This window comes from Lissotriton vulgaris, chromosome 5 (genome assembly GCF_964263255.1).
Source record: "Lissotriton vulgaris chromosome 5, aLisVul1.2, whole genome shotgun sequence".
Taxonomy (NCBI): Eukaryota; Metazoa; Chordata; class Amphibia; order Caudata; family Salamandridae; genus Lissotriton; species Lissotriton vulgaris.
The window spans coordinates 1,500,940,420-1,500,954,492 of record NC_141693.1 but is presented as its reverse complement, the minus strand read 5'-3'; the positions used below and the strand labels follow the sequence as shown (position 1 = coordinate 1,500,954,492).

The window sequence follows — 14,073 nt, the reverse complement described above, 5'->3', positions numbered from 1 at the left end:
GGCCATAGTCAAAGAGCGATCGGGCAATCGCCATCCTGGGCAGGGCAAGCCAGCATCAGGTCGATTCATGCCACCAAGTTCCGGCCTCCCCCAGCAGCCTCAGGTGTGTATCCACCAAAGCGGGAGGGGCCCAGGGGATGTCGCAGAAGGACTCCCGGCTGACTATTTCTGATCTTCTCGTGTTACATGGATCTTCGAATCGTTTGGGACTGATTCCACCATCAGGCCGCAGCTCGGATGTGCGCCGTCTGACACAGGCCACCTCACAATGGGCCAGTCCTCACCAGTCAGCCCAGTTCTCCTTCAAGAAAAGTAATTGAGCAAGAGGCAGCAGGGCAACAAACAGAAAAGCCCTCCTTCCAGATCAGCAGCCCAGCTGAGTCCTTTAAGCAGCACAGCATTCCTTTTGATAGAGATTCAGTTCAAGATCCAGAAGTGTCTGATTTTAGAGGGTTGAAGACTCAGTACTTATACCCAAAAGTGCCTTCAATGTGGGGGTTGACTTCAACGCAGCTCTCTGACATGCACTGGTTTCCTTTTCAGCCCGTCGTGTCTACCAGGCTATCTATGGGAGAGGGGGGAATCAGCCATTTGTGTAGGGATACAACACTACCTTTTCAAAAAAAGTGTTAGCCCTTCCCTTCCATTCTGCCTAGGCAAGACCATTCGAATGCAGATATATGTAGATGAATACTCAGACACACCTATCCTTCCTGTGTTTGTGGCTGTCTAGAAGGAATGCACAAAGTGTGGCTGTCACCCACCCCAGACATGTATTAGAGACAGGCAGCCAGGCACACAGAGCAGTAAGTGCAGAGAAATGTCCACTTTCTAAAACAGTAATGTTAAATCTAACTTCACCAATAAGGAGGATTAATCATTACCATTTCAAACATATAAAACATCAAAAAGCTATTCCTCTCTGATCAAGAATGACAGCTTAAAAGTGTTTTAAGGAATTCCCAATGCAAACTATCAGAGGAGTAGGCCTGACAGTAGTAAAAAAAAAAACTCTATCAGGACATTTAAAACATAAAAGTACATGTTCTACATATATATATATTCACACACACACACCCATGTATATATGGTTGTTTCAGGGATGAAATGTGTCTGGTACCCGCCCCGCTTGCTGGAGGACCTGAGCAGTTGAGGTATTGCACCTCTTGTTGGGCAATCTGTATTCCGCATTTAGCCCCTGTATTATGGACTTCCTGTACTGTTGGCTTTGGCAGTATGAGGGGACTTGAGGAGAGACTTTAAGAGCACGGGACAGCTTTGTGTGTCTTCCCATTCTGCACTTTGTGGTTCGCAAATTACCAGCGTTTAAAAACATTTGTTCTCCCCACATTGTTTCACCGACCCGAGTTGCTTGTATCATAAGGGTTCCTGGGAGTTGTAGTTCGAAGGATCACGAACGTGCTTCAACAGGTGAGCTGCATTACACGGGGGAAGAGCGGACCCACGTCAGCTACTTCAATAGTAGCAGGGAAGACTTCACCAAGTATACCATTCCGGTGTTGGGCGCTGCAGAAGGCATAAGCCGAAAATGCATTTGCCGCCACTGGAGTTGTTTTGGCAATTAAAGGCTGTCTTACCTGTTCCCCTCTGGGCTTCCGCTTCTTCTTTGTGAGGGAGGTTTTGTGGATATATGTATATATATATATATATATATATATATATATATATATATATATATATATATATATATATATATATATATATATATATATATATATATATATATATATAAATATATGATGTCATGAGTGATGTCCCTGACGATGTCATGAGTGATGTAATATGTGATGTCATCAGCAGTGCATTGCAGGCGCGCTTGTTATAGTGAGTCCAACTAACTATAACGTTGGAATTTCTATGGTTTTATGTCAGTAAAATTTGAAGCTAACTATAACTGGTGTGAAAACTATGTTTTTTTCAGTGAATTTAATAGGTTTTTTAAATGCTAATTCCTAACTATAACTGGTGTGAAACCTATGTTTTTTTCAGTGAATATATATATATATATATATATATATATATATATATATATATATATATATATATATATATATATATATAGTCATGTAAGTGAAATGGTATATATATATATATACATAAAGTTTCACTAACATGATATGTACTTAGATTTTCATTGTAAAGGCATTTGTGGTAAAGTCAAATGCATTGTAAAAACTTGTGTGGAAAAGGCAATGCATGGTAAAGGACGTGTGGTAAAAGCATGTGTGGTTCATACATACGTTTTGCTGTTGAATAATCAAGGTGTGAGGCATTTTCTTCTATGCAGCACTCTCCTCTGGAGAGTGAAGATGCTATTTAATTTCTTCTTTTGTTTGCTTTGTTTCATTAGGTGAAGTTCTTGAAAGAGAATGGGTTTGGAGGTGCCATGGTTTGGACCATGGACCTGGATGATTTCTCCGGGACTTTCTGTAAGGAAGGAAAATATCCTCTTATAAGAAAGCTGAAGACACTCTTGGCAGGTAATTATTATTTACACAATTTTGGGCCATATTTATGAGAAAGTAATGCAACGGAGTGCAGCGCAGCAAGTCATCTTATTGCGCTGCATTACAGGGAAAGGGCAGGAATACCCCATATTTATTACAATACAGTGCATTCCTGTCCTTTCCCCAGCACTGGTGAACAATGGGCTCCCTAGCGCCAACACAGGCCCCCTTGCAGCATGGTGCAAGTCTGCCTTCGCTGCATGCAGAATTGTTTTTGTGCAGGAAGGGAGACCTTCATGCACAAAAGTAATCCTGAAAAGCATTTCCTCTACTTATGTTTGCTGCAGAATGGTACACAACGTTTACCACGGAACTATCTTCCCGCATGGAATCACAACGCGGTCGTTACCACGACCGTGTTGTGACAACCCTTCCATTACTCTGCAAGTCGGAACAGCGACTTGCGGAGGGGGGTGGGAGGTGTTGGATTTAAAATCCAACACCTTCCCTAGTGTCCGCACTGACTGGGGTTGGAATAGTAAATTATACTATTCCAACATCCAAAGCCCCCCTCCGCAAGTCGTTGTTCCGACTTGCGGAGTAATGGTATGCGGAATCACAACGCAGTTGTGGTAACGACCACGTTGTGATTCCCTGCGGGAAGAAAGACTGCGGGGTAAAGAGACATATTCCTGCAGAATAAAGCGCACATAGAAAGATGAAGTATCTAGGAGAAATTAAGATATTTCCCCTCGCTACGCCTCTCCCGGGTAGGCGTATTTTTTGGGATCATTCCCAAGTCTACCAGTGATGGTAAATCTGGGAAAACATAAAAATTCATGGGATGTTGCGTGGGAGCACCCACATGATGCCGATGGCACACCTTCCCAGGGCAGAGTAACCCAACGTATCGATTTGTGCCACGTTGCATTACACCTGACTATCAAGCACCTTAGGGACATGTAAAGTGGCCTTGCGTGGCTTGATAAGCTGCATTTTAGAGTTTACGTCGCTCATGTGCCACGTTGTGTAGTGTAAACGCGACACAAACCCTTGATAAATAGGCCCATGAGTTCTAGTTGTCTTATGCATTAGCATGTATCGGCTGTGGTTCAGGCAGCACAAGCCTAGCTGAGAGTCAATGGAGTACTATAGATTCCAGCGGAGTAGGTAACAGTGCTTAATTTGTAAAATAATAAGTGCCAGTGCCCAAAGATTTTCACAGAAGCCCCCAGCCAGTGCTGCTGAATTTTTGGATTGCTGAATACCAAAACTGTCTATTCTTGATTTCATCTCATGCCTTTTTTATCCATCCCCAAACACTTCCTGTCCCTTTATTTCACTCCTGCAGGTTCTTTTCCATCCCTGCAGTCTCCGTTTCTCACTGTTGTTCTGTCATTCTTTTCCTTCTTTTCACCTTTTCTTCCTATCTTTCTCTTATTCTGGATCAAAGTTTGTTGATTGAGAAATAAGTCCTGGTCAGCAAACAAGCGCTGTTGGGTGCCTACCTGCAATCACCAGTTCAAATTAAGCACTAGGGACAATTCATACATTTCTGCAAAATCGGTAGAGCCCAGCTATATCTATGATACTTCACCGAGGGCATACTACATCAACGTCAGAACATCAGTAACTTTTCAAGATTCATGTAGCATATTTCTTTACTTCTACATTTCACTTTCATTCATTTCCCCACCCCGCCTCTTCAGAGTAAATTCTATGTCTCAGCTCTCTGATTAAATCTACTTATAAATGGTATGGTAGAAAAATCTAAACTTTTACAATTACAGAGGATAGGCAGATGAGGGAGACAGACAGAAATGCTATCATTCCACCTTACATGATAAGAAAGAAGACATTTTGCATGAATCTTTCATTGTAGGGCTTCAGACAGGAATGATAATAACAAATAACTTTGTTGAAAAGATCATGGAATGCCGACACCCCCCTCCCCCCAAAATATAAGTTGTGAACAGAACTGCTCCCTAGAAGCATAGAACTATGTTCGGAAAAAAGTCCTCCAAATATTAGACAGTCATTGAAATATGTGATGTAAATATTGGAAATGCAACCATTCTATCCCCAAACATCAGCTTACCTATTCTGATTCTCATTTTGCTAGCGTATACAGACTTTTCAAAAGTGTATCATAGTCATGAATGAAATACTACTTTAGTGCTGGAGTGCCATTTGGTCCACAAATATTAGGTTGTCTATTTCTTTAAATACTCTTAGGCAATATTGGGACAAATGGATTGATTTTCTGTTTCATGCGTATTCATCATCATCAAATTCCAGCGATGTCCATCATATGGAAAAAGCTTTCATCACCATTAGAGATTTGCACTACTGTTCTGACAGGGTGGCAGACTTATGTGAATATCCATAATATGTGAATGGTGAGCCACTATAATTTTATGGGTAGCCAGAAAGCTATCAATAAAGGCCACAATGTTTGAAGGATATGTTACTGTTATATCATGGCTAGCCAGAATGTTGTCCTGAATGCCCACAGTATGTCAAGACTGCTCCACCTGTATGCCAGGTTCAGCGAAAATACCGGCCAGGAATTCCTTCAACATGCCAAGACTGAAACAATGTTTTTTAACATCTTTATTTATCATTTTTTTCTTAATATCAAAGTAAAACAACACCACTCATAGCGCATATCAATCACAATTATGTGTTACTTCATTTTCACTCAACATAAATAACATCTTTAACAATTATTGTATATTTCATTGGTTTCTCAAATACAATTTTTCTCCACCTTTACTTATTTCTTATTTCCCTCAAATTCTTGGGGCCTTATTTTTGAGGCTGTGTGTCACTTTTACGCCGCCGGTGCGTTCACTTATTGTGATGCACCAGCGGCATAAAAAATGTGCCTGGTTGCACCATATTTACAAAGTGACGCATCGAGGTAGATGCATCACTTTGTAAACCCTTGCACCACATTATACCTGCAACAGGTATAATGTATGCAGGGGGGATGTTCTAACGCAAGAAAGGGTCATAGAATTGACGCAATGAAATTGCGCCACTTTTAGGATGCAAATGCGTCAATATCTTACGCCTGCCTCACAGCAGCCGTAAGACTGAGGCAGGCCCTTTCACATGGGGCTTGCCCCATGTGAAAGGACACATTGCTGGAGTTGTTTCACTTTTGTGACACACTCCAGCAATGCCTCACTTTTGCGCTATACAGATATGTCAGAAATACTGACGTATCTGTAACTCCTTGCGACATGAGGCGTTATACAGTAAATATGATGCATCAATCATGTCGCAAGGAGGGCTCACAGAGAAGTGACGCATCACTGCTTTCACGCAGCGATGTGTCACTTCTCATAAATAAAGCCCTTTGTGTTCAACGGACCTCCCATCACTCATATCGCAAATCAATTACAATTGTCTGTGTTAAATTCATTTTTTTTACATCTTCATCATTTTAGTCAACATAAATGACCTCCTTACCAGTTGTTGCATATTTCATCAGTTTCTCAAATACAATTTTTTTTTTCCCATTCCTCATGCAAATTAATTGAGTTCTCTGCAGAACCTCCCACCTCTTTTCCGGCATACATTTCATCTATCAGACTCACCCATATTGTTTCTTACTTATCTGAATCTTTTATAACTGTTCCTCTGATAATTCGGTAATTGCCTGCATCATTTCAGCCCATAGAGCTCTCTCTTCTGCTGCTTTGACATCCTTTCTGACCATTTGTAGTCAGAAATCGTATGCTAATGCCCATTCCAATCTATCTTGAACCCAGGCATTTGTAGAATGACCCGCTGGGTGTAACCAATGTATAGTTAATTGACGTTTCGCCACAGTGCTTCCATTAAATCGACTCTCCATCTCATTTTTTAAGTCTCGCTGAGCCAGCACATGCGCTCCACTGCCACACATTTAGTGTGTGGCTCCAAAAAATGCTACCTCATGCTTTTGCTTGTGGCGGCCTAGAGCTTGCGGTTACACGTACAAGCGTGCAGCCTCACTCAACCTCTCCAATGCACACAGCTTGCATGTTTTTTTTCAATTTTATTTTTGCGCGTGCACACATAACCCCCGGCTTATTTGTTTCCTCTGCCTGCGTGCGCACATCTGGGATATCTCCTCCCAAAGTCATGGTGGTCTGCTGCACCAGACAGTGTTAGGTGGAGGCGTGGATGGAGCTCAACAGCCGTCTGCCCACATTCTCTTAAAGCGCTGCAGACGTGTCCTTTAAGCAAGGTAAAATACTCCCCTTCACCCACCCCCTCCCAAAACACAAGACAAACCGGGACTGAACGCAAACTGGGGCGCCCAGGACCGTACTCGGTTCACACATGTTAGCATGTGCATCATGGAGATATGAATTAGAAAATATAGTTGTAAACTGCCAATTACATGATAGCTGACATAGTACATTATTCATCCCTGCTGCATCTGCACCGGGAGACAACGGCAGCCCATGTCAGCCTCCTGAGGCTGGGTTGCTAGACACTGATCTACTTCCTACAGCGAGCGTGTCTAGCATAATCTGTTGAGAAATACAAACAAATTAGCGCATGTATATTTTTATGTTGGTTACAAGTCTTTTTTTTTATATAAATGGTATTTTAAGCACACTATACATAGTTGCTCTTTTTACATGTCACAGTTGAGGATATCTGTAAGGTAGTCTTGTTCATTAGATATCATTTCTGAATTGGAAATAATTGCGTAATACGTTCCTTACTCACGATCTTTGCCTTTTCATTCTCGTTGCACATACAAGAGTGCTTGCTCATTGTGTGGTAAATAGGTAATTGAGGAAGGTTTCCACCCTAGAAGGCAGCATCTCAGCCTCCTCCTCAGCACCTTGTTTTTGTTTTTTGACAGACAGCACAGTGCCCCTTTAACACAGTGCTCGTGAAGCCACCTCCCCCCTCCACCGGTGCAAAGCCCAAGAGCACTTCACAGTTAACTCGGCAGCTCCGGCCTCACCTCAAATTACAAAAACTAGTCTGTTTCTGACCAGTACTGGTCTCTCTGGCCACTTGGAAACACTCTCTCCTCACCCCCTGCTCAGCACCTCCAACTCTTCCCTCAGTCCACAGCACATAGCAGCCGATTTACAGGGGGTGCCACTTTTCCACAGAAATTGCGTGCACTTCTCCCCGGCCCCGGAATTGTACTTGGAAGCAAGATTTTTTTTTTTAAAGCAGGCATCAGACATGCCTCCGAGCTGAAAATAAAATAAATGAAAGTCTAGTCTGGTCATTAGATAAAGCTCTCTACCAGGTTGTATTGCTGTAGTCCTTTCCATGGATGTTTTACGGGAGCCATTTCAATCAAATGCTAGATTTGTACTTACTTTTCAGCTGCAACAATTTCTCTGAAATGTGCAACAACAGGGCTATTAGTCTCTGTGGTTGTTGACAGTTTTAGACGACTGCTTACATTTTAAATTGACCCAACCTGATGATGTGCTTCTTCCACTGCTGTTATTTGTAACCAACAAGAGTAGGCCTAGTCCATTCACTTTTCTTCTTGTAAGAGTGGCCCTACTAGTTCCAGTGTGCTATGTGTTGGAGTGTATGAGTATGTGAGTGGGGATAATGTGCTGCATGGCTAAACACTTATAAGGTCCCAAAGGCGATGCCTATTGGCGATGCCAATGCTTGTTCTTTTTTGGGTTGAGATTTAATCCCAAGCAGGACCGGTTTCGGATTATCACCCCTCATCAGCCAGGATAGCCTGATGCAGTGGCACAGTGATCCTGAGACCTACGTCTGGGCATACCCAGCACACTTAGAGCGAGAAGGCAAAAGAAAGTACAGAAAGAAGCATCATTGTCATTACATCTTGGCCAAGCCCAGGTTCGATCTGGAGATATTCTTTTCAATTTCAGTGGTGTAGATACTATCCATACTAATATAATAAAGAGAGAGCCCAAACCTTTGAGGCGGGTAATCTCAGGAACCACAGCACCAATCACAACACCCAATACAGTGTTGGAAAGGGCAGTTGCAGCAGAAGGACATAGGCTATGCAGATGCCCACCATATACATTTAAAAGGTATAAGAACTATGCCAGCAAAGTAGTCCCTTGTGGGCGTGTCTGCATTGTTCTGTGGGCATGTGCTGGGGGCGTGACAAACACTGGGGGCGTGTGGTACGTTCCGCTCTTCATGCCATGTCTCATATCGTGTGCTAATCCCACCCTGCTCTATTTAAATACCCCTGCACCCCATAATCATAACCCACCCTTACTCCTTAAAATACCCCAACACCCTTAAACAGCTGGACAGCTTCATCGAGTCCTCCCACGCCCTACACCCTGCCCAGTCAGGGTTCAGAGCGGCTTACAGTAATGAGACAGCTCTAGTCGAGGTCTCGGAGGCAGTTCGAGAGTGCTTGGACGGGGGTGGCAGAGCGGTCCTGATTTTATTGGACCTCTCTGCCGCCTTCGATACGGTGCCCCATGCCTTGCTTATTGCTAGACTGCGAGCCGTCGGCATTACAGGGTTGGCCCTTGACTGGCTGTCATCGTTTCTGAGTGATAGATCTCAGCAGGTCTGGATGCCTCCCTACTCTTCGGCCCCGAAGAGACTGACAACTGGAGTTCCGCAGGGTTCCACGTTAAGCCCTTTATTGTTTAACGTCTACATGACCCCTTTACTATATCTGGCGGAACAGCTGGGAGCCAAGATAATAGCTTACGCAGACGACACACAGCTGTTATTCACCTGGCCTAAGGGTGTGTCTGATCCATCAGCAGTCCAGCATTGTTTGTCTGAAGTATTTCGGTGGCTTGCACATGCCCAACTTAAGTGCAACGAAGACAAGTCCGAGGTCTTATTCTTCGGCTCTTTTCCTGATAACTTCAAGGATCAGATTTGGCCCCCGGACCTGCCCTGCCCCAGTGCGACGGGAGGCCCAGCTAAGAACTTGGGGGTCTGGTTCGGTCAGGATCTGAAGTTCTCGGATCACATAAAAAAATTGACCGGCATCTGCTTTGGTACCTTGCGAGCCCTGAGAAGATTTTTTCCTCTTCTGCCCAGGGCAGCTAAGGAGACTGTTCTTCGAGCCCTGATTTTATCTCGGCTCGACTATGCTAATGCCTTATTTAGTGGCCTACCTGCGTACATGGTTCATCGCCTTCAGGTGATACAAAATGCTGCAGTACGTCTGCTTTTCTCTCTCCCTAGGAGGTCGAGCGTGCGGAGCCACCTACGAAGTTTGCATTGGCTACCAGTAGCACATCGAATCTTGTTCAAAATTCTTGTGTTGGCATTTAGAGCAGCTCATGGCCAGGGACCGATGTATTTGCAGAAACGGTTCTCATTCTATACCCCTAACCGTGCCCTACGATCGGCCAATCAATGCTTACTGGCCATTCCCAAATACAAATACGCCCGTTTGGGAGGCCAATCAATCTCAGTTAAGGCAGCTTCTGCTTGGAATGCCCTCCCCTTGTTCCTTAGAGCCTCGCCAACCATTACTGTTTTTAAGAAGAAACTTAAGACTCATCTGTTCAATGCCCCTCTTTAACAGATCGTTCTGGTTTTGATCTATCACTCCTGTTGTCAATGTACTCACCGCGCCAGGATACCCCGTGGTAATGGAGCGCGCTATAAAAGTTTTTATAAACATAAACATAAACATAAACACTAACCCATCGCAACCCTATAAATATACCCTTTACCCCAAAACCCAAACCTATCCCTAAACCCTAAAAATACCCCTGTACCCCAAAACCCTAACCTAGCCCTGAACCCTATAAATACCCCTGTACCTCAAAACCCAAACCTTCTCCTGAACCCTAAAAATACCCCTGTATCCCAAAACCCCAACCTAGCCCTGAACCCTAAAAATAACACTGTACCCCAAAACCCAAACCTACCCCTGAATCCTAAAATACCCCTGTACCCCAAAACCCAAACCCCGCCCTGAACCCTTAAAATACCCCTGTACCTCAAAACCCAAACCTACCCCTGAACCCTTAAAATACCCCTGTACCCCAAAACCCAAACCTAGCCCTGAACCCTAAAAAGACCCCTGTACCCCAAAACCCAAACCTAGCCCTGAACCCTTAAAATACCCCTGTACCCCAAAACCCAAACCTACCCCTGAACCCTAAAAATACCCTTATACCCCAAAACCCAGACCTAGCCCTGAACCCTAAAAATACCCCTGTACCCCAAAACCCATACCTATCCCTAAACCCTAAAACTACCCCTGTACCCCATAACCCAAAACTATATCTGAACCCTTAAAATACCCAAACACCCCAAAACATATACCTCAGTAGCTCAAAACATATACCCCTATACACATACTTACCTTATCCAAACATTAAAAAAACATGCTTTTCCATTCATGCATTTAAAAATGAATTTTGTTGTAAATGTATGCGTGGTAAAAGCATATAAAATGTAATGCCATGCGTTATAATGGCATTGCGGAGTCATGGTACTTTCGTAATGAAAGTATGCGGAGTGATGGTATGCGGAAAGAAAGGGCACGGTGGCCCACATCTCCAGCAACATACTCATATTTCTTCACCACCCATTTGAAAAATGCACAGGTCTCTCTCATTGATGGCCAGCACCGACATACACTTTTAGACACACCTCCCGCCACAAGTTCTAGAATTGCGAACTTTAGAGCTGGGGAGCTACGTTCGAATCTCGGCATCAGCTCAACATCCTGTGATTCCAGGCAAATCGCTTTGTCTCTCCATGCCTACCACAAATGAATGTGTTCTTCTGTAATGTAAATTGTGCTCATGCCATGTTGTCGAGTTCGCGCTATATAATATTGCAAGGAAAAATAAAGTAGGGAAACTCAAGTTCACACACTACTGAACGCGCACTCTTAAGTGCATCAGCAGTGCACTGTGAAACAGGCCTGTCACAGATAAGAAATGCTATCTAAACGAAATTATACAAAACAATATAATACTGGCCGGCAGCAATTCATACCCGGGCAACGTCGGAATGGGCTGCTAGTTGATGTATAAACGTAAACTGTATTTCGGTCAGTATCTGTGAGAGGTTCTTGTGGGTAATTTTCCACTTGTTGCCAAGCTTTCAGATGAGTTTTTACCTAATGTAGCTTCAGGATTTTATATCTGGAGACAAATATTTTACACTGTCCTATACCTAGTATGGCATTGTCAGTGATTTCTCATGGGCATTCGATAATTCCCTCCAGATCTTTCGCGCTGTTCATGGTACTTTAGCAGAAACTGGCTTGATTCTATTCGGAACGTGTCCTGTACCTCTGGGAAGGTAATGCAAATATAATTCAAGTATATGCCTACTAGTGTTAGGCAAATCCCTTCTCTCCATCTTGCTATCAACCTATTTTGTCCTTTAGGTTTGAATAGTTGCAGAGACCAAATCCCCAACTCTTAAGAGCCTCTATCAAGTGAAAGATAGTCAGAATGATGTAAATAATTCCCTCAGAGTCAAGGTAGGCCAATGGTCATCCAGGAACAGCTGGGATACTGTGAGAATGCCCACATGTATCTAGGATATGCCACTACTATGCCAGGGATATTGACCATAGCACAGATGTAGCCCTGACACAGTGGCAGTAGAAGTGCTGCTGCCCACTCAACTAATCTCCTCCTCCTAGGCTGGTGGGTCTTTGCTCACATACCCCAAAGAATATTCATTCCTGGCAGGAACATGTCTTCAGAAAGCAATGCCAAAACAAATAATAAATATGAAGCTAGATATATAGACACAGAGGCCAATAACTAAAGGATCACCATGTAATAAAAATTATCACCTTATCTGAGTGAATAACTGGGTTAAGTAAGACGCTGAAAGGGCCAGAATGCAATGACCATGCTGACAGAAGTAGTGCTGACTAGAAATGAAGTACATTTCATACTTTGCTATGGGTAGTTGTCTGTGAGCACTGAGTAGATCCGAGAGAGGCACATTTGTATAGGGTCATCAGATTCTAGCCGACATCATAGTCTGGCAGGAACACATACTATTTGGTTTGAAAGAGAGCCTCCTATACCTACATGTTTTAGGGGCCAACCCTTCTTTTTTGGGAGTGGGTCACTGGCCCTGCCATCATTTATGTGGCCACACAACCTTGACATAATCTCACAACAGCCAAACGATAGAGAAACATAGAGATCCTTCCAAACATTAATGTGTTAGTGAGGAAAGTAATAATCTTCCAGCTACACGTGCTCAGGAAGCTCTTCCCCTTACTTCATTCAGACCACGGAGTTAAACTCGAAAAGGTCTTAATGCTTGATTAGGCTACTGCAGCTTCACTTATGCAGGTCTTCCTAAGAAGCAGATTCACTTCAGCGGGTACGAAAGACAGCAGCAAAGCTATGTTGTAACTTTGGGAAACACAATCGTGCAGCACCAGTTTTGACAACTCTCCATTTGCTCCTGTTAGCGGTTAGCGTACCTATGGTACACGAACCTGTGGGGGCCCACGTCACTGTTGTATTGGGGTAGAGTAGAATGTAACATGTTGGAATGTCCCCAGCCTTCCAGCATCTTAAGTCCCTTGTAATTCTAGATGCCAATATTGTGATTTTCAGTTGGTGCTCAGTATACTTGAGTAAATGGGGCTACAATCCAATGGAGCAGTGGAGAGGGCGAACAGATTTCTAAGGAGAGTATACAAACTGCCCTTACATTTGGTAAAGATGTACATGGTTTTGTCAGGAGAAAAGTATGGGCATATCATAAGGCTCCTCATAATACTACAGGTGTGTATCCTTTTACCTTGTTAAGAGGCAGGAAGTCTACTACTAGATTAGTTCTAGGTTGGTTAAGTGACAAATATTCTTTAACGCAAAGTAAAGAAAAAAAAGATGAGAGATTATGATCTAGAAAAGATAAAAGCTAATGTGTGTAACTCAGGATAAAATGAAAATGTATTTTGAAAAACAAATTGCTGAGAAAGGGGAAAATGTTGGGTCATGCTAAGGGACATGAGAAGAAGAAGTTTAATGTTCACTTTCAATTTAATGGTCCCTTCCAAGTGGTGAAAGTAGCATGCTCTTCCTTTAAATTAGCTGATGGAAGATGGTGGGCAGTAAGGAATCTAGTGGTTTTTGAGGAATTAAAAAAAAGTATATCAAAGAAATTGATAAAGCAAGTTGAATCCTATTACTTGTGGTGTATGACGAATTGTGTGACCTTTCTGGAAAAAAAAAATACCTTTAGTCATTTGTGTAGCATCCTTCCCAGCCTGGGCACCTGCCAATGAGTACGCCACACACTGAACTTAGGAATACACATATTTATTAATCTTCGTGTAACCGCAAACTCCACATTCGAACCAAGCCTTCATTGCATTCCACTCTAACACTTACATCACAGTTCTATGGAGTCCATCCGGAGCAAAAAGGGCTCCATTATTGTTAACTGCAAGATACTACAATTTGTCTGCTACTCATGATGTAAATGAAAATCTTAGTAATTATGTAATTGGTAGTCAACAGCACATCATTATTAAAAGTGGTTGCATGACAAAGAAGCCTAGTTACTTGCAAGAATGTTATACGTGAGAAATGTTTTTTTATTATTCTATTATTTGTGTAATGCTAATTTTAGGTATCTCTGATTGTGCTAGTGTTCTTTT

At 42.9% G+C, this 14,073-nt stretch overlaps 1 protein-coding gene across 1 annotated transcript in view; it reads left to right on the top strand.

Moving 5' to 3' along the window:
- Positions 1-14,073, top strand: part of LOC147712854 (acidic mammalian chitinase-like) — a 325,733-nt gene that overhangs the window by 193,040 nt on the left and 118,620 nt on the right. The window contains exon 9 of the mRNA XM_086919719.1: positions 2,372-2,501. Within this exon, the coding sequence (XP_086775845.1) occupies positions 2,372-2,501 (130 nt within the window). The remainder of the gene's footprint in view (positions 1-2,371; positions 2,502-14,073) is intronic.